General features: G+C 44.9%; 1 protein-coding gene, 1 long non-coding RNA gene and 1 pseudogene across 8 annotated transcripts in view; 2 read left to right on the top strand and 1 right to left on the bottom strand.

Moving 5' to 3' along the window:
- RNF135 (ring finger protein 135) lies at window positions 1-17048 on the top strand. Of its 2 annotated transcripts, XM_036116917.2 has the most exons (5): window positions 5-344; window positions 9234-9383; window positions 12668-12830; window positions 15307-15396; window positions 15989-17048. In XM_036116917.2, exons 1-5 carry the CDS (start codon window positions 69-71, stop codon window positions 16516-16518), a joined length of 1209 nt encoding a protein of 402 aa, XP_035972810.2. In that variant the 5' UTR covers window positions 5-68; the 3' UTR covers window positions 16519-17048. The 2 variants fall into 2 exon arrangements, with proteins under 2 accessions (XP_035972812.2, XP_035972810.2); XM_036116919.2 differs by lacking the exon at window positions 9234-9383 and having other exon boundaries at window positions 1-344.
- LOC144381212 (U4 spliceosomal RNA) lies at window positions 6484-6613 on the top strand (annotated as a pseudogene).
- Window positions 12625-26478, bottom strand: part of LOC118551247 (uncharacterized) — a 16602-nt gene continuing 2748 nt past the window's right edge. The window contains exons 3-6 of one of the 6 annotated variants that reach the window (XR_013444346.1): window positions 25801-25910; window positions 20356-20425; window positions 17304-17489; window positions 12625-12760 (exon numbers count right to left, since the gene is read on the bottom strand). This is a non-coding gene — a long non-coding RNA (uncharacterized LOC118551247). Of the gene's footprint in view, window positions 12761-15390; window positions 15558-17303; window positions 17490-20355; window positions 20426-25415; window positions 25657-25800; window positions 25911-26478 lie in introns of those variants that run through there. The other 5 variants (XR_004924974.2, XR_013444349.1, XR_013444352.1 and 2 more) reach the window with 5 other exon arrangements.

The raw sequence follows: 26478 nt of genomic DNA on the forward strand, positions 1-26478 counted from the left end.
CGAGCGGGCGGTCCCCGACGAAGCCCTGACTTCCGCGCTCCGGCGTCCGGCGGGGCGGCCTGGTCACCATGGCGGGCCTGGATCCCGGCCCGGCCGTCCCCGTGTGGCTGGTCGAGGACGACCTGGGCTGCATCATCTGTCAGGGGCTGCTCGCCACGCCCGCTACGCTGCCCTGCGGCCACAGCTTCTGCCGCGAATGCCTGAAGGGCCTGTGGGCCGCGGGTAGCACCAGGCCCCCGCGCTCCTGCCCCACCTGCCGGGTGAGCGCCCCGGCGTCGCTGCAGCTGCGGAAGAACACGCTGCTGCAGGAGCTGGTGGACAAGTACAGCCGGGCGCTGCGCGAGGTGACGGACGGCCCCGGCCCCGCCCCGCGCCCTCCCCCGCCCCGCGCCTGCGCCCCCTCCGCGCCTGAGTCCCCGCGTCGCGCCGCCCAGCAGCCGGTAGAGAGGCGCACCGGCTCTTCCCCGAATCCGGCCCGGCCTTCCTGCTCTCGCAGGGCTGGTCTCACTCTGAGCACTCCCGCTTCTAAGTATGAAGAAGCTGGGGGCGGGGGGGGGGGGGAACCCCAGTCTCCTGACATCCAATCAGCCTGGCTGCTCTAGCTACTTCTTGGCACGTTTCCACTTCTTTCCAGTCTTTCCGCTGTCTGAACATTCTTACATTGGGGTAAGATACAGCATAAAATTCGTCATTTCAGCCGTTTTTTATGTGTACAATTTAGTGGCATTAGTTATATTCTCAGTGATGTGCAGCTATCACCAGTTTCTGTTGCCACAAGGCCATCACCACAGAGACTCTGCACCCCTTAAGCAATAACTTCTCATTCGAACTCCCTGCAGCCCCTGGTAACCTCCAATCTGTTTTCTGTCTCCATGATTTGCCTACTCTAGATATTTCATGTGAGTGGAATCATATAGTATTTGTCCCTTTGTGTCTGGCTTCTTCCACTTACCGAGTTTCCAGGGTTCATTCATGTTGTAGCATGCACCTGAATTCTGTTCCTTTTGGTGGCTGAATAATATTCCATTGTATGGATGTACCACATTTTGTTTATCTATTCATACACTGATGGACATTCAGATTGTTTCCACCTTCTGGTGACTGTGAGTAGCGATGCAGGAACATTGGTGTGCACGTAACCAAGTCCTTATTTTCAGTTCTTTTGGGTAAATACCTAAGGCGTGGACTCACTGAGTGGTATGGGAGTTCTATGTTCAACTTATTGAGGAACACAGCCAAACCATTTTCCAAAACAGCTACAACATTTTACATTTCCACCAGCAAAGTAGGAGTTGCCGATTTTTCCACATCCTTGCCAATACTTGTTATTTTTCATTTTATTTTGATTCCCCCCTCCTGCCACTTTTTTAGGATAGCTTTCCCATTAGGAGTGAAGTGCTTTCTCACTGCGGTTTTGGTCTGCATTTCCCTGAGATTGATGATGTTGACTGACCATCTTTTCATGTGCTTATTGCTCATTTATATATTTTCATTGGAGAAATGTTTATTCAGGTCCTTTGACTGTTTTTCAAAATTGGGTTGTCTTTTTTTTGTTGAGTTTTTTTTTTTTTTTAAGATTTTATTTCAGGGGCGCCTGGGTGGCTCAGTTGTTAAGCATCTGCCTTCGGGCTCCCTGCTCAGTGGGGAGCCTGCTTCTCCCTCTCCCACTCCCCCTGCTTGTGTTCCTTCTCTCGCTGTGTCTCTTTCTGTCAAATAAGTAAATAAAATCTTAAAAATAAGTAAATCAAATAAGTATCAAATCAAATAAGTAAATAAAATCTTTAAAAAAAGATTTTATTTATTTCAGAGAGAGAGAGATTGAGAGAATGAGTGGGAGGAGGGGCAGAGGGAGAGGCAGACTCCCTGCGGAGCAGGGACCCCCCCCCCCCCCACGCAGGCCTGGATCACGACCTGAGCCGAAGGCAGACCCCTAACCGACTGAGCCACCCAGGTGCCCTTTCTTGTTGAGTTTTAGGAAATCTTTATAAATTCTGGATATTAAACCCTTATCAGATATATGACTTGCAAATATATTCCCCCATCTTATGGTTGTTTTTTACTTTCTTGATGGTGTCCTTTGATGCATAAAAGTTTTAAGTTCTGCTGATGTCCAATTTATCTATTTCTTCTTTTATTGCTCTTGCTTCTGGCATCATATCTAAATCCATTGCCGAATTCTGAGTTCATGAAAATTTACCCCCGTATTTTCACCCAAGAGTTTAATGGTAATAGGTCTTATATTTAGGTTGCTGATCCATTTTGAGTTAATGTTTCTATATGGCATGAGGTAGGGGTCCAACTTTATTCTTTTGCATGTGGAAATTTAGCTGTCCCAGCACTGTTTGTCGAAGAGACTGTTTTCTACATTGAGTGGATTTGGCACCATTATAAAAAATCAATTGGCTGTAGATGAATGGGTTTATTTCTGGACTCCTAATTCTATTCCATTGGTTTTTTGGTCTGTCCTTATGTCAGTACCACATTGTTGTGATTACTATAGCTTCGTAGTAAATTTTGAAATCAAAGTGTGAGTCCGTCTGACTGTGTTCTTCTTTTTCAAGATTGTTTTGGCTCTTCGTGTCTCCTGCAATTCCATATGAATTTGAAGATTAATGTTACCATTCTGCAAAGAAGGCTGTTGGAATTTTGAGAGAGATTGCATTGAATCTGTAGGTCACCTAGGGTACGACATCTTTAATAATATTAAGTCTTCTTCCCAAAAACGTGAAATGTCTTTCCATTTATTTAGGTCTTTTTAATTTTCTTTTAGTGATGTTCTGTAGGTTCCAAAAATATAAGTCCTTTCATCTCCTTGGTTAAATTTATTCCTAGGCATTTTACTCCTTTAGGTGTTGTTATAAATGGAATTGCTTCCTTAATTTCCTTTTTGGATCGTTCACTGCAGGTGTATAAAAACACACTTCTTTTTGGGTGCTGATCTTGTGCCCTTCAACTTAGCTAAATTCATTTACTAGCTCTAGTAGCTTTCTTATGGATTCTTTAGGATTTTATTTATAAGGTCATGTCCTATGTGAGTAGAGATCATCTTACTTCTTCTTTTCCAATTGGGATACCTTTTATTTCTTGTCTAATTGATTTGGCTAAAACTTCCAGTACAATGTTGGGTAGCAGAAGTGAAATCAGGCATGCTTGTTTTGTTCCCTATCTTAGGGGGAAAGCTTTCAGTCTTTCACCATTGAGTATGATGTTAGTTGTGGGCTTTTCATAAATTCTCTTTATTATGTTGAGGAAATTCCTTTCTATTCCTGGTTTTCTGAGTGTTTTTTTTAATCATGAAAGGTGTTAGATTTTGTCAAATGCCTTTTCTGCATCAATTGAGATAATTTGTGTGTGTGTGTGTGTTTCCTTCATTCTGTTAATATGGTGTATCACATTGGTTTTTCTTAAATTGAACACCTTGCATTCCTGGGATAAATTCCACTTGGTCATGATGTGTTATCCTTTTAATATGCTGTTGGGTTTAGTTTGCTAGTATTTTGTTAAGGATTTCTACATCAATATTCATAAGGGATATTGGTCTGTAATTTTCTTGTGATGTGTTTATCTAGCTTTGGCATCAGGGTAATGCTGCCCTCACTGAGGAGTTAGGAAGTGTTCCATCCTCTTCAATGATTTGGAAGAGTTTGAGAAGGATTGGTATTAATTCTTCTTTAAGTATTTGGTAGAATTCACCAGCGACGCCATCTGGTCCTGGACTTTTCTTTGTTGGGATTTTGATTACTGATTCAATCTCTTTATTTGTTATACCTCTGTTGAGATTTTCTGTTTCTTTTTGAGTCAGTTTAGGTAATTGGTGTTTCTAGGAATTTATCCATTTCATGTAAGTTATCTAATGTGTTGGCATACAAAGTTCATAATCTCTTAAATGTTATTCTGTAAGGTCAGTAGTAATGTCTCCACTTTACTTTCTTTCTGATTTTAGTTATTCATGTCTTCTCTCTCTTTTTCCCCCCCATTTCTTCTTTTTTAAATTAACATATAATGTATTATTTGTTTCAGGGGTATAGGTCTGTGATTCATCAGTCTTTTTTTTTTTTTAAGATTTTATTTATTTGTTTGACAGAGAGACACAGCGAGAGAGGGAACAGAAGCAGGGGGAGTGGGAGAGGGAGAAGCAGGCTTCCCACTGAGCAGAGAGCCCGATGTGGGGCTCGATCCCAGGACCTCAGGATCATGACCTAAGCCGAAGGCAGACACTTACGACTGAGCCACCCAAGCACCCCAAGGGATTCATCAGTCTTACACAACACCCAGCGCTCACCACAACACATACCCTCCCCAATATCCATCACCCAGCCACCCCCATCCCCCTCCCTCCCCAGCAACCCTGTTTGTTTCCTAAGATTAAGATTCTCAAATGGTTTGTCTCGCTCTCCGGTTTCGTCCCATTTCATTTTTTCTTCTCTTCCCCTATGATCCTCTGCCTTGTTTCTTAAATTCTGCATATCATTGAGATCATATGATAATTGTCTTACTCTGACTGACTTATTTCGCTTAGCATAATACCCTCTAGTTCATCCACATCATTGCAAATGGCAAGATTTCATTTTTTTTGATGGCTATTGTAATATTGCATTATATATATATACCACATCTTCTTTATCCATTCATCTGTTGATGGACATCTGGGCTCTTTCCATAGTTTGGCTATTGTGGACATTGTTGCTATAAATATTGGGGTGCAGGTGCCCCTTCGGATCACTACATCTGTATCTTTGGGGTAAATACCTAGTAGTGCAATTGCTGGGTCGTAGAGTAGCTCTATTTTCAACTTTTTTTTTTTTTTTAAGATTTTATTTATTTGATAGAGAGAGACACAGCGAGAGAGGGAACACAAGCAGGGAGAGTGGGAGAGGGAGAAGCAGGCCTCCCACGGAGCAGGGAGCCTGAAGTGGGGCTCGATCCCAGGACCCTGGGATCATGACCCAAGCCGAAGCCAGACACTTAACGACTGAGCCACCCAGGTGCCCCTATTTTCAACTTTTTGAGGAACCTCCATACTGGAGGTTGAGGAACCTCCATACTGTTTTCCAGAGTGGCTGCACCAGCTTGCTTTCCCATCCTCTCTCTTTTTCTTTATCAGTCTAGCTAAAGATTCATCAGTTTGTTGATTTTTTCAAAGAACCAACTTTTGTTTCATTGATCCTCTCTATTGTTTTTACATTCTCCATTTTATTTATCTCCAATAATCTTTATTATTTCCTTCCTTCTGTTAGCTTTTTTCCCTAGTTCCTTGAGGTATAAACTTAGGTGATTGATTTGACATCTTTCTTCTTCTTTTTTTTTTTTTAAGATTTATTTATTTATTTATCAGAGAGAGAGAGAGAGAGAGAGAGCACAAGCAGGGGGAGCGGCAGAGGCAGAGGGAGAAGCAGGCTCCCCACTGAGCAGGGAGCCAGATGCGGGACTCTATCCCAGGGTCCTGGGATCATGACCTGAGCCAAAGGTAGATGCTTAATGGACTGGCCACCCATGCGCCCCCCCTATAATATTTTTAAACAGAGTTGAGGTCACATTGTATAACCAGGTTATATCCTCTTTTTTTTTAATTTTAATTAATTAATAGAGTTTATTTTTTAGAGCAGTTTTTTTAAGATTTTTTCTTTCTTTCTTTCTTTTTTTTTTTTTTAAAGATTTTTTTTTATTTATTTATTCATGAGAGACAGAGAGAGAGAGATGCAGAGGGAGAAGCAGGCTCCCAAGGAGCAGAGAGCCCGATGCGGGACTCGATCCCAGGACCCTGGGATCATGACCTGAGCCGAAGGCAGATGCTTAACCATCTGAGCCACCCAGGCGCCCTCTTTCTTTATTTTTTTTAAAGATTTTATTTATTTATTTGACAGAGAGAGACACAGCGAGAGAGGGAACACAAGCAGGGGGAGTGGGAGAGAGAGAGAAGCAGGCTTCCCGCGGAGCAGGGAGCCCGATGCGGGGCTCGATCCTGGGACCCTGGGATCATGACCTGAGCCGAAGGCAGACGCTTAACGACTGAGCCACCCAGGCGCCCCTGATTTTTTCTTTATTTGACAGAGACACAGCGAGAGAGGGAACACAAGCAGGGGGAGTGGCAGAGGGAGAAGCATTTTAGAGCAGTTCTAAGTTTACAGAAAATTGAGCAGATAGTATGGCAAGTCCCCATTTGCCCTTCATAGTTTGCCCTATTATTTTTTTTTTTGAATTTTTTTTTTTTTTAAAGATTTTATTTATTTGACAGAGAGAGAGCACAAGTAGGCAGAACAGGAGGGAGAGGGAGAGGAAGAAGCAGGCTCCCCACCGAGCAGGGAGCCCGACGTGGGGCTCGATCCCAGGACCCTGGGATCATGACCTGAGCCGAAGGCAGACGCTTAACCGACTGAGCCACCCAGGCGCCCAGTTTGCCCTATTAACATTTGCATTGGTGCGGTACATTTGTTGCAATTGATGAATCAACATTAATATGTTATTCACTAAAATCTGTAGTTGAGCTTTGCGCGGTGGCAGTATTGTAGCCAATGAGTTTATCCAAGGCGTGATTATTGCCAATTGAAACCAAAACCCACAGTTGATATTAGGGTTCACTCTGTGTTGTACAGTTCTATAGGTTTTGACAAATGCATGATATCACGTAGCTACAATTATGGTGTCATACAATTTTACTGCCCTGAAAATCCCCTGTGCTCTACCTCTTTGTACCTTCACCCCAACCCCTGGCAACTGTGGATCTTTTTACTGTCTCTTTAGTTTTGCTTTTTCCAGGATGTCATATAGTTAGAATCATTCAATTTCTGGCCTTTCCGGATAGGCTTCTTTCACTAAGCAAAATTATGGTTTGTGGCTTCATAGCTCACTTCTTTTTATTCCTGAAAAATATTCCATTACATAAATGTACTACAATCTATCCATTCACCTTCTGATGGGACATATTGGTTGCTTCCATTTTTTTTGTGATTATGATTAAAATTTGTTTTCTTCTTTTTTATTATAAATACGGCATTATCCCTCAGGTCTTTAAAACTCTTTGCTAATGTTGCTTATGATAACTGAATATACTTCCCATTGGCTGTTAAGTAAGAATGATTGTTTTTGGATGGTAGAATATTGGATGATTTAAAACATTCCCTCTTTCTCATGCTTTGCTTTTTTTTTTTTTTTAGATTTTATTTATTTGAGAGAGAAAGAATGAGCAGGTGGAGTAGCAGAGGGAGAGGGACAAGCAGTTTCCCCACACACACACAACACTCAGCAGGGAGCCCGACTTGGGGCTCAGTCCCAGGTCCCTGACATCATGACCTGAGCTGAAATTAGATGCTTAACCGACTGAGCCACCTGGGTGCCCCTCATGCTTTGCATTTTCTAAATTCACTGCAATGAGTGTGCATTTCTTTTATGAATAGAAAAAACAATATACTTTTTTTTTTTTTTTTAAGATTTTATTTATTTATTTGCGAGAGAATGAGATAGAGAGAGAGCATGAGAGGGGGGAGGGTCAGAGGGAGAAGCAGACTCCCTGCCGAGCAGGGAGCCCGATGCGGGACTCGATCGCGGAACTCCAGGATCATGACCTGAGCCGAAGGCAGTCGCTTAACCAACTGAGCCACCCAGGCGTCCCAACAATATACTTTTTTTTTTTTAAGTTTTTAATTTGCTCCAGTGCCAGGATAAGGGCTCCTCTCTTCAGTTCCAGCCACCTGAATATTTAGGAGTGGGGCCTGGAAATTTAAGAGCAAATGGTGTTACCAGTGGTCGGCTACCTCCCTCTCTAAAGTAGCCTGATTATGGCTTCCAAAACACATACTATTTTGAGGGACATCAGGCTTCTTAGAGTTGCAGAAGGTCCTGGGTCATTTCCAGTTTTTGAGGTCCCAGCATGATTTTAAAAATGTGATATATCAAAACAAAGTTATAAAAACTCTGGTTTATTGACAGTTGGATAATGAACACGTTGTATTTCTGTGACTCTGTATAGGACCCCTTTTGGACGTAATGCAATGTTCACCATTTAAGTCTGGGCCCTGCCTGCCTCTGATGAGTGCCACCAGATCTGGAAGTTGCCAGAATGTTCGCTGCAGAACTTGCACTCCCAGCCAGGCAGCTGAGCAGATCAAGGTCTTTAAATGGGGTTATTTAGCGCCCTCTAGTCTGAGTGTCGCTTTAAATGATCAGGATGTCAGGGGACCTGGCTGGCTCAGTCAGAAGACCATGTGACTCCTAATCTCAGGGTTGTGAGTTTGAGCCTCATGTTGGGTGTAGAGATTACTTAAAAAAATAAAGTCTTTTATTTTTTTTTAAAGATTTTATTTATTTATTTGACATAGCGAGAGAGAGCACAAGCAGGAAGAGCAGCAGAGGGAGAAGCAGGCTCCCTGCTGAGCAAGGAGCCTGATGCGGGACTCGATTCCAGGACCCTGGGATCATGACCTGAGCCTAAAGCAGATGCTTAACCGACTGAGCCACCCAGACATCCCAAAAATAAAGTCTTTTAAAAAGTAAAAACTAAATCTGGAGGATGTCAGTAATCAAATAAAAGGAGCTTGTATCTGTGCATCACTTTAAAGTTTGAACATCTGGGGCGCCTGGGTGGCTCAGTGGGTTGAGCATCTGCCTTGGTCCTGGGATCGAGCCTCACACTGAGCTCCACACTCAGTGGGGAGTCTGCTTGGGATTCTCTCTCTCCCTCTGGCCCTTCCCCTGCTCATGCACTCTCTCATTTTCTCTCTCTCTCAAATAAATAAATAAAATCTTAAAAAAAAAAAAAGTCTCCCAAGATCCCTGCACAGTAAACTGGTAGAGTGTCTGCATTGTTGAAGAGGAGAAAGAGGGAGGGTCACTTTTAATTTGAAAGGAGTGGTGAGGACACAGGATGACTCTGGTGAGAGTGGGTCTTCAACCTCTCCAGTTGAATGCCCTCCACTGCCCCACTCACCTTACCAGCTCCACCCACCCTGCCAGGCTCTCAGCATCTCTGCTCTGACCTCTGTTCAGAATGATGAGCCCGCACGTCCCTTTAGGCTTCACTCTCACACCCCGCCCCCCAGCCTGGGGACGGGTTCTGGTTCCCTGTTATGGCCACGGGACAATCAGTAGGCATGCAAAAGATCTGGGGCATCTACCTCCTTGTCCTCTGGACATTTTTGTCACTCTGTTGCCTGCTTCCTTTATGCAGTGTTTACAGCTCCCTCTGTCTAGAGCTGGGTCCTGGGTCCAGCTTTGGGTTCTGCTTTGTTCTTTTAAAGGCAGCGGCACAGAAGAGCATCCCAGAAGTTGGGCGTGAGCTGGCGGAGTTGGTGGAACAGCTCGTAGACATTGTCAGGAGTCTTCAGAGTCAGAGGCACCTCCCCGAATCCAGACCAGACAATGAAGGGAGCACCCCGAGCATGAGCATGGTAGGCTCAGCCCAGAGGGGAAAGCATGTGCCGGGGGCGGGGCTAGGGACGGCTTCCAGCTGGAGCCACGGGAATATGTTGGGAGTTGAAGGATGCAATAAGTCTTCATCTTTTACCATTTTCTTACTGTCACACATGGATGACCAGAAGTGTGCAATGCTTGAGGTGAGGTAGGGGGGCTTCAGGTGGGCTAGATTCCATCCTTACCTCTGCACCTAACCAGCTCTGAGATCTCCAGGGACCTCTATGCAAATCCTGCAGACAGTCTAGTCCCCATCTTCATTGACCTTTCAGCAGCCTTTGACCACACCTTCATTCCTGGTCTTTCTTTTCCCTTAGCTTCTGGGACAGGAGTCTTCTGACCTTCCCCTGTTTCTCTATGGCTGCTCCTTCCCCAGCTGTCTTGCAGGCTCACTCTCTTTTCCTCTCCTCAGCACCAAAATGCCCAAATTTCTCAAGGCTGGGGGGTACATCCCTTTTTCTTCCCCACTGAGTGGTCTTCCCCACACCATGGCTTTAATTACCACCCCATGCGCAAACATAGCTCCAGCCTGGACCCCTCTCTGAGCTGTGGTCTGCTATCTTCCTTCTCACCTTTTCCTCTGTGTATCTCAAAGGCACATCCCATTTAGAATGTCCCAAACTGTCCCAAACTCCTCTGGGAGTCCCCATCTTGGTGACTGGCCCTATGATCCTTCTAAGGACACAAGCCAGGAACCTGGGAATCATGTCACCCCCTCCCTCACCGGCCTAAACATCCCCAGAGCCTATTTACTACTCTTGAGCTCCTTGGAGACATCTCTGATCCAAGTCTCTGATCATTTCTTTTTTTTTAAGATTTTATTTGGGGCGCCTGGGTGGCTCAGTTGTTAAGCGTCTGCCTTCGGCTCAGATCATGAACCTAGGGTCCTGGGATCGAGCCCCGCATCGGGTTCCCTGCTCAGCGGGGAGCCTGCTTCTCCCTCTCCCACTTCCCTGCTTGTGTTCCCTCCCTTGCTGTCTCTCTGTGTCAAATAAATAAAAAAAAATCTTAATAAAAAAAGATTTTATTTATTTATTTGAGAGAGAGAGTGAATGAGAGAGAGAGCACAAGCTGGGGGTGGGGGGTGGCAGAGGGAGAAGCAGACTCCCCACTGAGCAGGGAGCCCAGTGTGGGGCTCCATCCCAGGACCTTGAGATCATGACCTAAGGTGAAGGCAGACACTTAAGCGACTGAGCCACCCAGGCTCCCCAAGCCTCTGATCATTTCTTGCTTGGATTGCTGCAATAATTATTTACCCCACTCTATTCCTGCTGGTCTGCTCTTCTCGTGGTTGTCAGAGCGACCCTCTCAAACACAAATCTGATTTACAACATCTCCAGTGACATCTGCTTGTGTGGGATTAAGACCCAAATCCTGGCTGTCCTCACAGAACCAACAGGGCCCTGCAGGCTCCTTCCCTGTCTGCCTGTCCTGTCTCCTTCCAGCCGGCTCCCCTCCCCCGCCACTCCCCGGGCTCTTCAAGCTTCAGCCACTCTGGCCCCTATCAGTCCCCCAGTGTCATACTTCTTCCCACCACAGGGTGCACCCCGTGGAATGTTCTTTCGCCCTGCCACCTAGATAACGCCTCTCATCCTTCAGACCCCGGCTAGATCATCACTTTCCTGGAGAAACCTTCACTGATTTCCTCGAACAAGTCCCTCTGTTAGAGGCTCTTACGATTTCATTTGCAGCAGTTACCACAAGTTGCAACTTGATAATGATGGGTGCCATAATTTATTCATGTCTGTTTTCCCTCTTCCCCTGCTCTGGACTCTAAGCTTCATTAGGGTAGAGACCCTGATGGCTTTTGTTCACTCTTGTATCCCCAAGCTTAGCAAGGTGCTTGCCACATAGTAAGTGCTCAGCAAATACTCAGGGGTCTTCACGGCTGCAAGGTGTTGGGGGGAGGAAAGCCTGAGAGTCTGACTTTCACACTTGACATTGCATTGGTTTGATGTGAGGACTAAAGAAGCTCTGGTCTAAATAAGTGCTCGAGGGGCGCCTGGGTGGCTTAGTCGGTTGGGTGTCTGCCTTCAGCTCAGGTCGTGATCCCAGGTTCCTGGGATCGAGTCCTGCATTGGGCTCCTTGCTTGGCGGGGAGCCTGCTTCTCCCTCTCCCTCTGCCCCTCCCCACCATTGTGCTCTCTCTCTCTCTCTTGCTCTCTCTTTCAAATAAATAAACAAAATCTTCAAAAAAAAATTTTTTTTTAATTAAAAAAAAAATAAGCGCTCAAGTGGTGGGAAAATGCAGGACGATAAAATTCACTGTGGTGATTTAGTTCACCTCCGTGAGCTGTAACTTCTTTTGTAAAAGGGGGGTAACCAACCTACCTTGGAAGGTTGTTACACAAATTAGAAGTAAGCCACATGAAGTACTCAGTCAGTGGTGCCTGCTACTTTACAGTTGGTAAGAAGAGTGGAAAATAAGAGTATCCAAAATTGGGAAGGAACATCAGGGGCCAAAGGTGGCACGGTGGGAGCAGATGAGAGGCTGTGTTGGGGAATAACAGGACCCGAGGTTAAAGAAAGTCAGGGAGCATGTGTTGGCAGCCCCAGAGAGCTGGGAGGGCCTGGATGCCTGGCCACATGTCTACACTGGTTCTTGAGAGGAGAGGTGATAGAATGATAGCCTTCCGGGGAAGATTATTATGGCCTCTGTGGCTGATCTTGGTGACTATCTGTATTATTTATTTTGTAAAGCCCCTAGAGGATGGGCTTACAAATTTTACTACTTTTTTGGGTATTACCTAAGAAATCCACATTTATTGTACATAATACTAGAAAATGCATAACAGGTTTTTAAAAAAAATTTTTTTTAAGATAATTTATTTGGCAGAGAGAGATATAGCGAGAAAGGGAACACAAGCAGGGGGAGTGGGAGAGGGAGAAACAGGCTTCCCGCGGAGCAGGGAGCCCAATGTGGGGCTCGATCCCAGGACCCTAGGATCATGACCTGAGCCGAAGGCAGACACTTAACAACTGAGCCATCAGGCGCCCTGAAAATGCATAGCAGTTTAAAGAAAACAAAGGAACATCGTCTGTAACCCCACCACCCAGAAATAACCACCCTTTAATATTTTTGCTGCACTGTGTGTTCTTCCAAATTGCTTTCAAGGCATGTAGTTTGAGGACCTAATTATGTTTTTAAAAATCTGTGAGGAGGCAAGTAGAAAATGATAGATGGCAGAATTAGAATATACTATTTGCTGCACGCCTTAGGAAACTTCAATTATTTAATTTGTTTTTAATGATCCATCAATAGTCTTCTTCTGGTGGGGTGGACCTTTCCTTGGCTTCTTCAAAGCCAGTGACTTCCAACACACTCGAGAGAAAAACGAGAGACATTCTACATGACCTAGAAGAAATCCAGAAGAAATTACAGGAAAACTTCACGTGGAAAGAGGCCTTTGAAGAACAGCCGCAGGGTGAGTTGATTTTATTGGGTGAAAGAGGATTAAATATGGAAGTTGGGGGAAATGACAAAAACAGTGACAAATAGCTTTGTTTTTTGGGGATAGGATCCCAGAGCCCAGCTGTGTTGTCCCTGTGCTGTTGTAAATGAGGAAGGGGTGGGCGGAGGTGTTTTTGTGGCTGGATACGTGTTTTGGGTATGGCTGGAGGTATGATGTCACCTAGGCCTTTAAAAGATAGAAACTCATTTTCCAAGACCTTTACATCCAGAACCTAGACCTGCTTTTGCTGCTTGCCTGTGTTATCAACCTGAGGAGATTCAGAAACAGGCTGCTTTTTATGTTTAACTATTAAATGTCTTTGTTAACAAAGCATGCGACTTTGTAAATTGTCCTTGATAAGTTTAATTAAAATATCATGTGTGGTAAGTATGCTAATAGTAAACAGTAACAACGCAGAAAAGAACCTCTCTGTCCTGACTTTGGAGGTTCTCTATTGTAACCCTTGTCACCACTGAAGAACAATTCACACCTGCCCCTTAGACGTGAGCTCTGGGTTCCCTCTGTTCTGCCTCCTGCTCTCGCCACTGCCAACTTTATATACTTTAGAGACATATCTCTTATAACTATTTTTATGTTTAAATGATCTTGCTCAGGGCGCCTGGGTGGCTCAGTCGTTAAGCGTCTGCCTTCAGCTCAGGTCATGATCCCAGGGTCCTGGGATCGAGCCCCGCCATCGGGCTCCTGGCTCAGCGGGAAGCCTCCTTTTCCCTCTCCCACTCCCCCTGCTTGTGTTCCCTCTCTCGCTCTCTCTCTGTCAAATAAATAAGTAAAATCTTTAAAAAAATAAATAAATGATCTTGCTCTGCTTAAAAAGTTATTTTTTATTTAAGTGGAGGAACTTCATCCCTTGGGAAAAACTCAAGGAAACAAGTGAGAGCACACTTTATCAGTTGTTCCAAAAACTGAGAAATAAGTGCCCTCTTAGCTCCTGTGTCCCGCTAAATTTAGATTGGGTTCCTTAGTGATCTTATTTACTTAAATTTAAAATCAATATTTAGGGGCTCCTGGCTGGCTCTGTTGGTGGAGCATGCAACTCTTGATCTCAGGGTTGTGAGTTCAAGCCCCACGATGGGTGTAGTTAAAAACAAAATCTTTAAATAAATAAAATCAATTTTTAGATTTTGGGGTTAAATTAAAAATTTTATTTTATTTTTTTTAAAGATTTTATTTATTTATTTGACAGAGAGAGACACAGCGAGAGAGGGAACACAAGCAGGGGGAGTGGGAGAGGGAGAAGCAGGCTTCCCGCTGAGCCAGGAGCCTGATGCGGGGCTCGATCCCAGGACCCCAGGATCATGACCTCAGCCAAAGGCAGATGCTTAACAATGAGCCACCCAGGCACCCCTAAAATTTTATTTTTTTAATTTTTATTTATTTATTTATTTATTTATTTATTTATTTATTTATTTATTTATTTTTATTTGACAGAGAGAGACACAGCGAAAGAAGGAACACAAGCAGGGGGAGTGTGAGAGGGAGAAGCAGGCTTCCCGCAGAGCAGGGAGCCCGATGTGGGGCTCGATCCCAGGACCCTGGGATCATGACCTGAGCCGAAGGCAGACGGTTAACGACTGAGCCACCCAGGCGCCCCACCCCTAAAATTTTAAATTCAGGGGTGCCTGGGTGGCTCAGGCAGTTGGCAACTGCCTTTGGCTCAGGTCGTGATCCCAGGGTCCTGGGATTGAGCCCCAAGTCAGGCTCCCTGAGAAGCAGGGAGTCTGCTTCTCCCTCTCCTCCCCACTCATGCTCTCTGTCACTATTTCCATCTCTCTCTCTCTCAAATAAATAAATAAAATCTTAAAAAAATAAAATGCGAAATGCTTGTGAGAAATTAAAAAAAATAAAATTTTAAATTCAGAAATCAAAACAATATAAAAGCTTACAGTGAAGGTCTCTTTCCCACCCTCATTCAATTTTTCTATTGCCCTGCCTCTGTTAACTGCTTGTATTAGTTTCTTAAGTGCCCATTCAGAATTTACTTATGCAAGTAACAGTTTAAGGCACTGATGGGGGGGGTGTCATGGATATTTTGGGTGTTGGGGTGCTGTGATCCCCTAGACCTATAATTTATTTGATAGATATGCACATAACACTTACTTCCTATGTAGCTGGCACTACGCTTGGTGCTTAGAACATAAAGATGAACAAGGTCTGTATCAGCAAGGAGCTTAGAGCTTACGGGGGGGCGGGGGAAGAAACACACAGTAAAAAAAAGTCCACAGTGAGAACATGGGGCTGCACATACCTGAGGTGGATGTTCTGCCTGATCCAAGTCTGACACTAAAAAAATATGTGAGGAAATGTGATGAAGCAGACAAGCTGTGTGCCCTGATCACGATGTTTGGATACCTTGTATTTGCCTTTTATTTGTTTATTTATTTATTTTTGATGACACTTTTTCCCCTTCCCGATTTTCTGAAATCCTTAGTGGAGGTCCAGGAAGCTCCCTATTCCTCTTCATGTCCGCTGCCTGACCAGAGCCACCCAGCCCCCAAGAGGGCCTCCCGGTTTGCTCAGTGTAAGTATGTGGGCTGCCGAACACTTGGATTTGGCCGGCCACGTCCACCTTTCTGCTGCTGGGTCTCTCCTTGGCTCACAAGGGGATCTGATTACAAAGACAAATGGGATTGAAGACTCCCAAATTCCAGGCTATGCTGAATGGGATTCAGAGACAGCTACCTGAAAGAGGCCCAGTGGGGAAGTAAAAATTAAGATGGAAAAAGGGTATTGTGATTAGAACAATACTAGGGATGTGTACAGAAAACTGCAAGTTGATGTACTTGTTTTAATGCCAGTATGAATAAAACTTTATCACACCCAAAGGTACGAAGCTGCTTTGTGCGGGGCACATGGGTGGCTCAGTCAGTTAAGTGTCTGCCTTCCACTTGGGTCATGATCCCAGGGTCCTGAGCATCGGGTTACCTGCTCAGCAGGGAGTCTGCTTCCCTTCTCTCTCTACCCCTACCCCTCCTTTCTCCCTCCCCCCCCCATGCTCTCGCTCTTGCTCTCTCTCTCAAATAAATAAATAAAATCTTTAAAAACAAAAACAAATCCCAAAGCTGCTTTTTGCTATTAGAGCGAGCCAGTCATATCCTTGCTCTTTTCCTCAGGGGCCATCTGTCCGACCTTTGACCTTCGCAGCCACTCCTATAGCCTGGAGGTGTCCAAGGATGGCCGGGCCGTGACTGTATCTCGCTGTCCACAGACCCATCTTGGGAGTCATGAGAGGTTTGTGACCTGCCAGGCCTTATGTTCCCAGGCCTTTTCTTCTGGACAGCAGTACTGGGAAGTGGACACTCAGCATTGCAGCCACTGGGCAGTTGGGGTGGCTTCCTGGGGGATGAAGCGGACCCAGATCCTGGGAAGGACCAGGGACTCCTACTGTGTAGAGTGGAAGGGGACTAGCCAGCTCTCTGCATGGCACATGGTCAAGGAGACTGTCCTTGGCTCAGACAGACCTAAGGTGGTGGGCATCTGGCTGGACCTGCAGGAGGGGAACCTTGCCTTCTATTCAGTGGCTGATCAGGAGACGCTTCTGTATGAGTGCCCGGTCTCAGCCTCCTCTCCTCTGCACCCCGCCTTCTGGCTCTATGGCTTAAATCCTGGAAACTCTCTGACTATAAGGCCAGTAAGGGTGTAAGGGTTCCCTGGGTGTCAGAACCTGGTGGTTTCCTGGCCTCTCCCTCTGCTTTCAAGCCGGTGGCACCTCGACAAGAGTCCCACTTCCGGAGTTAATGGGTGTGCCGTAAAGGGCTAACTGCAGGCTTGGGATGGGCAGACTGCACATTCCCAAGAGAGCGTGGGCCCTTGACTAGTTGCTGGGAGGCAACCCCTAAGCCCTTGGGGTATCCTGCCTGATAAGAGTGTTTGTTTACTGGAGGGTCTTGGGCCAGGAGGTATCAGCTTGACCTCTGGAGGGACTGGAGACTAAGGCCTGCCCATGTGGCCGACCCCCAGGAAAAGCCTGGGCACCAAAGCTTGGGGGAGCTTCCCTGGTTGACAGTCTCCTTGTACATTGTCACACATTGTTGCTAGGAGAATTAATACTGTTGTGTGACTCCATGGGGAAGGAGAGTTGGTGTCTCTTTGGCCTGTGTCCCATGTGCCTTTTTCTCCTGCAGATTTTAATCTGTATCCTTTCACTGTAATAAATTGTAACCAAGACTACAATCGCTTTGTTGAGTTCTGTGGGTCATTTTAGTGAATCACTGAACCTGGGAGTGGTTTTAGGGACCCTCCCCCTACAACACGGGGGCAGGTTATCCATTGCTGTGGAATAATACTACCATCAATGCAGTGGTTTCAAACAGCGCTCAGTTATTAGCTCAGTTTCTGTGCACCAGGCGTTAGGGCACAGTTCGATGACTAGCATCACCAGATGCAGTCAAGGGGTGACCTGGGGCCATGGTGGCATCTGAAGCTCACCTGGGCAAGGATCTCCTTCCAAACTCACATGGTTGTTGGCAGCATTCAGTTCCCCGTGGGTTGTCAGACGGAGGGCCTCGGTTTCTTGCTGGCTATTGTCTGCGGGCCACCCTCAGTTCCTTACCCCATGGGCCTCTGGAACGTAGCTGCTTACTTCCTCAAAGCCAACGAGGAAGAGGTGGTCTCCTAGCCAAATGGACATTAGATCTTATATAATGTAATCACACAAACATAATCACATACATCCTGTGGCCTTTGCCCTATTCTGTTGGTTAGAAACATACCACAGGTCCTGCTCACGCTTACTGCAGGGGAAGGGATTAGGGAAGAGCAGGAATACCAGGAGGTGGCGGGCATGGGGGCCCCTTACAGTCTGGCCAACACTGGGTGTCATTTTGTTCTCGATTTCCCCTGTTTTTAAAAACCATTTTATTACATGACAGAACAGATACAGAAAACTTCATAAAACACATGTGGAATATAATGAATTATTATAGAGTAAACACCCTTATTAACTACCTTTGGGTCAAGAAATAAAACCTTCCTATCCCCCCCTCCCAGAAGTTCCTTCACATGTCTTGTCTCAATCACATGACCCTGCTTCTACCTGAAAGGAATCTGACTTTTACAGTAATCACTTCCTTGAATCTCTTTAGAGTTTTAGCACCCAAATATGCACCCCTAGCCACAAGAGTCTTACTCATGTAAAAAAAAAAAATGGATGTCTTTTTCTTAACTGCTTTGTTGAGATATAATGTACATACTATAAAATTCACCTATTTAAGGTGTACGGATCGGGGGACACCTGGGTGGCTTAGTTGGTTGAGCGACCGACTCTTGATTTCAGCTCAGGTCATGATCCCAGGGTCCTGGGATCGAGCCCCGCTTCAGGCTCTCTGCCCAGCAGGGAGCCTACTTCTCCCTCTGCCTCTGCCTGCCATTCCCCCTGCTTGTGTGCTCTCTCTCTCTCTCAAATAAATAAATAAATGATCTTTTAAAAAATAATCTTTAAAAATAAATAAATAAATAAAGTAAGTGTACAGATTGGGGCACCTGGCTGACTCAGTCAGTAGAGTGTGCGACTCTTGATCTCAGGGTCGTGAGTTCAAGCCCCACGGTGGGTGTAGAGATAAATAAATCAATCTTTAAAAACATAAAAACTGAAGTGTACAAAACAATGTTTAGTATGGAGTTGTGAAACCCTCACTGTATTCTAATTTTAGAACATTTTCATCACCCCCAGAAAGATCCCTCATACCCATTAGCTGTCAATGTGTCTTGTAGGTCTCCTAATCTACACATCTCCCTCTCCCTCTCCTCTGCTTGCAGTTCATCCATAGGACCCCAGGCTGGATTGGCACCTGTTTTGAAGACGTGGAAATTCACATCTGGGCTGTGGGGCAGGGTTGAGCAGACAGTGTTGCGGCACAAACCAGCCAGACAACCCTTGGCAGTACATTTAAACTCTTTGCCCTCCTTTCCCTTGTAAGATGGAAATAATTATTATTTGCCCTTCCTTTTTTTTTAAAGATTTTATTTATTTATTTATTTGAGAGAGAGAGAGAGAGAGTGCACATGAGAGGGGGGAGGGTCAGAGGGAGAAGCAGACTCCCTGCCGAGCAGGGAGCCCAATGCGGGACTCGATCCCGGGACTCCAGGATCATGACCTGAGCCGAAGGCAGACGCTTAAGCAACTGAGCCACCAAGGCGCCCCTCATTTGCCCTTCCTTACCTTCCTCAAAGGGTTGCTGAAAGAATTAAAGTAATAGGTAAGGGAACTGGGAAAATGCCAGGACAATTGTAACCACAGCAATGACAGAATTATGTCAGCCTCCAGTGCACCTTGGCCTCTAACATCTTGAGACTCACATCTAATTTACATACATGTCCTCGAAAACAGGGCCAAGCCAAATTCTTCCACATGTTCTATTAATTTGCTCTCTAGCCTTGCGACCACCGTACATGATGTAACACACCAGGAAGCGGGGGTCCAGACGGGGTTAGTGGTTTGTCCAGGGCTGGTCAGCTAGCAGGGCAGGGACCAGGCCCACTTCCCCCCCCCCCCCGAGTCTCTAACCTTAATACCCTCTGATAAGGTCCTGTGCTGAACGGGGACCTGGCCTTCCACTCTGATGGGACACAGCTAGCCCTAGAGCCATGAGGTACTCTTTTTTTCTGCCTGGTGGTGGTGGCGGTCCTTGGTTAGTAGAGTGGCCTTGGGTTGTCTGAATAAGGACAAGACCTCTCTCTTGGTGCCAGTTGACCGTTAAAGGGCTCTCGGTTCTCACTTCCTGCATCGTGGCGCTTTTATCTTCTCACCCAGAGTCACCTTGATGTTTGCCCTTCAAAAGTACCAAGACTGAGAGTTCAGAGGCCAGGGTTTTTAGCGTCTTGAGGTGCTTTGGTTAAATACCATCCCATCTGGTAGTTTGGATAATGCGGCCTCTTTGAGCACGGAGTTTGTTGCCTGGTCACATGATTTCCCCAAACCAGAGCAGAAGCATAAGAATCAGAAAGGTAGAGAATGAAGGTTAGCCCTCTGCTTCTTTGCTTTTGTCTCGAGTTTTTGGTCAGCAATCAGCTTTCTGGGACACTGTGAAAAATGGTACCCTTCCTCAAACAGAACAAACAAAAATCCTCCAGAATAGAAATAACGAAGCTGAGGGGCGCCTGAGTGGCTCAGTCGTTAAGCATCTGCCTTCGGCTCAGGTCAGGATCCCAGGGTCCTGGGATGGAGCCCCGCCTCGGGCTCCCTGCTCAGCAGGAAGCCTGCTTCTCCCTCTCCCACTCCCCCTGCTTGTGTTTCCTCTCTCGTTGTCTCTTTCTGTCAAATAAATAAATAAAAAATCTTAAAAAAAGAAGAAGAAGAAAGGAGGAGGAGGAGGAGGAGAAAGAACGAAGCTGGAATGCCAGTGAGTGAAAGACCTCTCACTTGGATCTACACTATGTGGGGGAAGGAATCATCCACACACGGATCAGGCTGGAAAGATGTCCCATGGGGAGGCAAAAGCTCATGGGGAGAGCACCGAGGACTCCTGGAGCAGCTTCTCACCTCCTCTGCAGACGTTCCTCTCAAAAACCCTTGTTTTCTTGGAGGCATGTCTCCGTGAAGTGCTTTTTTTCTGGGGGTCAGGGAGAAGGGAGTAATGTCAGTGACAACAGCCACCTCTGTCTATCTCTCCCTCTCTCTTCCCCTCTGCCTCACACACACTCTTCACCCGCTGGGGAGGAGGCACCTACTGGAAGGCATGGTTGTTCCCATTATTGGGGTCCAGGGCTTTGGGTTCCTAGAAGAACCACTTACCAACCAGGAAGCCACCACCTTCTTAGACTCATAGCAACCTCTCATACAATTATATCTATCTGTCCCTTACTTTTCCTCCCTCAAATACATTTTTTTCTGGAAGAGTTTAATTTGAAGACTTTATTTCCTAGCTGATTGCAGAAACAAGCGGCGAAACGCAACAATGCTGCTCTTTGGAGGTACCTCAGGTACCTTTTGCTGTGGTTGAAGGAAAAATCCCTTCCCCAGGGGCACTTGGGGCTTTTGACAGGAAGGGAGAATTTTCCTTCCTATATGCTCAGCTCCATCATTCCCCACTCCTAACTAAGCCCTCAGCCCCAAACCTACACTATTCAAACCCAAATTCATCCTCATTCGTAACTACTCAAAACCCTAATCACAGCAAGGGGCGCCTGCCTGGCTCTGTCAGTGGAGCATGCAACTCTTGATTTTGGGTTTGTGTGTTCGAGCCCCATGTTGGGTGTAGAGATTGCTTAAAAATAAAATATTTTTTACAGGGCGCCTGGGTGGCTCAGTCGGTTGGGTGTCTGCCTTTGGCTCGGGTCATCATCTCAGGGTCCTGGGATCGAGTCCTGCATTGGGCTCTCTGCTCTGCAGAGAGCTTCTTTCTCCCTCTCCCTCTGCTCTTCTCTCTCTCTCTCTGTCAAATAAATAAATAAAATGTTTAATAAATAAATAAATAAAATAAAATATTTTTTTAAAAACCCCCAAACCCTAGTCACTGCATGATTTTGTGTCCTTCCAGAGGAGTGCAGTCTTCTTTAATTATAATTAAAGATTTGTTCTGATTTGGGGTTTACTTTCCTAACCAGCCATAGGCTTTCTCAGGACACTGTTTCCCAAGCTTCAGTCTTTTATGTGCCACGATTCTTGTCGCACTTGCGTATCTCCTGCACCATTTTTTACTTAATATTTTTTCCTAAACCAACTCACTACCCCCCATCAGGTACATTTATTTCAAAAGGAAACTTTAAAAAAAAATTATGTAGATGGGAATCGGAATCCTGTGTCTTAAAGGGGTAACCTAAATATATGTTTCATGGAAAACAACAATGTGAGTGGCTTGGTTCTGTCCTATAAGGCTCTGAACCCGACGCTTGCTCTGGAGCTGGCTTTCATGCGTTCTCTCTTTCTCTCTCCCTCTCTCTCTCTCTCTCTCTCTCTCGTGCATGCGCTCACAAGTGGAGATTATCAGGTATTATAGATTTACTGAGGCTTTCACCTTGATTTAATTAGGATAGAAACATAATAGAAAAGGGAAAAACATTCTGGCCACAGGGGTCACCATTTCAAATGTCCCTGCACCATCTATAATTACCTCGTTCCACGACTTAGGGTAACATGCTTCTAAGACATTGGGCTGGTGCTCAATGGAAGACTGTCTTCCCTCCCTGCTCAGTGAAGTCTTTTCACCTTTATTTTTCGAAATTAATATGCCCTGGGGAGAAAGCCTTCTGCCTTTGGTCAGGACACAGTGTCTTGGAGTTACCACAGGATCTTTTCTTCACCACCTTCTGCACAATTAGTCACCAGGTTGTGACATTGGATTCTGCCTTCTCAAATCACCCCAGCCCCGGCCCCCTCCGCTTCCCTCTGCATCTACTCTGGTTCAGACTCTAATCACTTCTCTGCCGGATTATTTTATTTTATTATTATTATTATTTTCTTTTTTAGAGAGAGAGAGCAGAAGCAGGGGGAGCAGGAGAGGAAGAAGTAGGCTCCCCACCAAGCAGGGAACACAACTCGGGGCTTGATCCCAGGACACCAGGATTATGACCCGAGCCTAAGGCAGACGCCCAACCGACTGAGCCACGCAGGCGCCCCTCTGCTGGATTATTTTAATTCGAGCCCCTCTGTCTCTAGCTAGAACCCCCTTCCCATCTGTTCTCATTCTGCTAACGTGAGCTTCCCTGAACACAAATCAGACCTGCTTCTCCACTTAAAACTCCCTAGGGCTCCCCAGTGCCTCCAGCAGAAAGTTCCACTTCCTACCTCTACTCTTCCCTACCTCTAGCCCCATTTCCTGTCATCCTCCCCCACACACCCTCCACCCCAGCCACCTTGCTTTGTGTCACATCATGTACTTTTGTGCATCCAGTCTACTTGGCCTGTAGTGTCCTCCCCCTTGTCCAGAGGGAGATCTCTGTTGAAAATGGTACACAACATGTTTAGATCAGATCAAAGCAGACCCACTAAAACCAGGAGCCATCAGGAAGGCCCCTCGGGCTAAAACCATGGTATTTTTTCCTAGGAACTCTCTGGGATATTTGCATTTTTGCTGGGTTAAGGCATGGTGTTGCCTGGGGGTCATCTGTTAACACAGTCCTGTAGGAAGAGCAGACTACCAGAGGGATGTAACACAGTCACAGGGTCCGCTGGTTTTGGCTAGGGGAGGTAAAGATTTAGATTATGAGATGCCACCTTTTGTGGAAGGTTTTTGAAAGGTTTGGGTACATAGAGAATGATTTGGAGGATTCTGGTGATAGGATGGGTGCCTAAATACGAGCTGCTTTGTCTATAACATATCGGTGTTGTTCATTACTATGCTCCTAGCACAGAGCACAGCCCAGAGCCTCACACATGGTAGAAACAGTAAATACTTGTTAAATGACTTAATAAACATGATATCCTACATTAGTGTGTCAAAGCATTGCTATTCTTCTAAATATTTCTTTAATTTTTTTTAAAGATTTTATTTATTTGAGAGAGAGCAAGAGAGAGAGAATGGGTGGGGGGGCAGGGAGCCCAATGCGGGACTCGATCCTAGGCCCCTGGGATCATGACCTGAGCTGAAGGCAGACGTTTAACCGACTAAGCCACCCAGGCACCCCTCTTCTAAACATTTCTATTAATTTTATTTAAAAGATATAATTATTAAATTAACTTCGACATTTTCCCAAAGATGGTTGTACTAAAAATTAATTCATAATCTTTAATACATTTTTCCTTTCTTTGTACTCTCATTTAATATTTATGTACATCCATTCGTTTTTAATTACCCGACGAACACATGTACATGCTTGTAAAAGTTCAAAACTACAAAAGTATAGAGGATAAACGTTGTATAAATGAATATATCATACTTCATTTTTATACAGCTGTAATTATATATGCGGTTTTATATTTTTATTTTTTCACTTATTTTGTAAATACTTTTCCATATCTTTTTTTTTAAAGATTTTATTTATTTGAAAGAGATGGAGCAGTGGGGGAGGGCAAAGGGGGGGGACCGAGGGAGAGGGAGACAAGCAGACTCCCCGCTGAGCAGGGAGCCTGACATGGGGCTCGATCCCAGGACCCTGAGATCATGACCCAAGCTGAAGTCAGACGCTTAACGGACTAAGCCACCCAGGCGCCCCTCCATATCTGTAATAGTCATTAGTTTTAATGACTGCAAATGTTCTCCAATGTACTTATTTATTTATTTAAAGATTTTATTTATTTATTTGATAGAGAGAGAGTGAGCACAAGTAGGGGGAGCAGCAGAGGGAGAGGGAGAAGCAGGCTCAGCAGGGAGCCCGACTGGAGACCCCATCCCAGCACCCTGGGATCATGACCTGAGCCGAAGGCAGACGCTTAACTGACTGAGCCACCCAGGCGCCCCGTATTTATTTAATTTTAAAGTAATCTCTGTAGCCAGTGTGGGGCTTGAACTCATGACCCTGAGATCAAGAGTCATATGCTCTACCGACTGAGCCAGCCAGGTGCCATAATGACTGCAGACGTTCCAATAATTTTATGCCATACTTAATTTATTCCCCTATAATTGTATGCTTTTCCATTTTTAACTGTTGTGTAATGTTCCTCTAAATAGAATATGTATATGTATATATTTTTTTCTCCTTTTGATTATTTTCTTGGAATATATTTAATTGTGGTGATTTCTTTGCAGAAATAAACAGAAATTATAAATTTACTATTTATGGAATTTTTTGTTTTGCAGAAATAGCCTGTGGCCTAAAAATTTCTGAGAATCACTCGTTGATATTTATAATAAGTCAGCAAAAATTTTAATGTCTTTACAGTGATCAAAAGTTAAATGCATTTTTGCCTTTTGGAATTTACAATTTGAGTGGGCAGGCTAATCAATTTGCCCTTGGAAAAATTATGCATGTCAGCAAATGAATTCCAAATTAAAAAGTGCAGTGAACAGTGATATGTGAGCATGAACTATGTGTTAAACAATGTGATGAATGCTTTATCTGGACTTTATTTAATTATCAAAAAAGCCCTATGAGATAGCTCCATTTTGCAGATGAGGTTTATGTTTTTCAGAGAGGTTCTGTAACTTGCCCAATGTTTGCCCAGCTAGCAAAGTGTTGGAGATGAAATGTAGGCTCCAGAGCCCATGCGCTTACCCATTCCCTAAGGGAATTCAGACCATGTGTGGGGAGGATGGGTCTGAGAGGCTTCTCAATATCAATTATCTCTTAATTGAGGGTTTTTGTTTTACAATCTGTATTTGAAAGGAGCTTAAGAAAATTAAAAAGAAAACTGGATGCAACCTCATCAATACGTGAGGATTTTTTTTTTTAGACAAAAATTAGCCTTTACTATCTTGTTGAGTGTTATAAAAAGTATCCAGTTCTTCAATACTTAAAATATCCATTCTTTTTTCAAAAGCTAAAGAGAACCTGTAAAATAAAGCATTTGTATGCTGTAGAGTGGAGGATTTTTTTTTTTTTAGTACAGTTGACACACAATGTTACATCAGTTTCAAGTGTACAACCTAGTGATTCCACAACTTTGTAAATTATGCTGTGTTAACAGATGAGGGTCCTATGTGGAAAAATTGCCTTTCAACATGGTTAGTTTTCACATGCCTTTTAGTAAGTAATTGTGCTGAGTGACGTACCTTCCAGCCTAATCAAGCAAACAGAATCCGTGTCCTCTAGAGACCCTCTGTGACTACACAGAGGACATGGATGTTTGAACAATGAACCAAGAACAAGTGCATTAGAAGGCAAGATAAAGTATTTACTCTATATCAAGGCATTGGACTTTTCTGCTCCAGCAGAACAGGCTTGACAGGAAAAGGAAGAAGTCTTCCTGGGCAGAATGGGAGACAAAAGTGAAGAATGGGTGGATGATGAATGCCATTTTGGGTTTAACTTGATAGAAGGATCTGAGGAGTGGGACCAATGCCAGCCCGAGTCTGACTTGGCCTCCTGCCCAGGACTGTGGCTAACTCACCAATCAGAAACCAGCCTCTTCTCCCACCCAATGTCAGTCATCTTCTACCCACTGGCTCTGGGTGTTCCGCTGTCCTGGGATGCAGAGAGAGGCTAGGTGGCAAGCTCCTCCTTTGACAGACATAAAAGATGGATCCTGTTATCTCCTGGCAAGAGTACTTTGTTCAGACCTCCCTATGTCCCCTGTACAGTTGAGGAGACAAGAAGTCTGTCTTGTGATGGTAGAGCTCCTTCCTAGCAGTGTTCTGGAGGAAAATTCCATCAGTGCCTTCTAGATTCCAATCTGTCTTCTTGGCTCTATCCAACATACTTAATATACAGTAATCAGTCTATAATATCCCAGCAGTCCCACTGCCAACAACTCCATTCCCTGGCTTATGTTTCGCTGCAGTGTGTCATCATGTGGCTCTATACTTAGGCTCAGAGAGGTGTATGGAAGTCACTTTCTTCACAATTTACTTTATTCAACATTTGTAAATCACTGACCATGTACCATGCACTATTCTAAGTGTTTTCCTACTAGTAACACATTTAATCTTCATTACAATTCCATGAGGTGTTATTACCATTTAGCAGATGAGTTACAGAGAAGTTAAGCAATTTGCTTGATGATGCACAACTAGTTACTGGCAAAGCTGAGTTTCAGATCTAGGGGGGCAGACTCCAGAGTCCCTGCTCT

Source organism: Halichoerus grypus, chromosome 2 (genome assembly GCF_964656455.1).
Source record: "Halichoerus grypus chromosome 2, mHalGry1.hap1.1, whole genome shotgun sequence".
NCBI lineage: Eukaryota > Metazoa > Chordata > Mammalia > Carnivora > Phocidae > Halichoerus > Halichoerus grypus.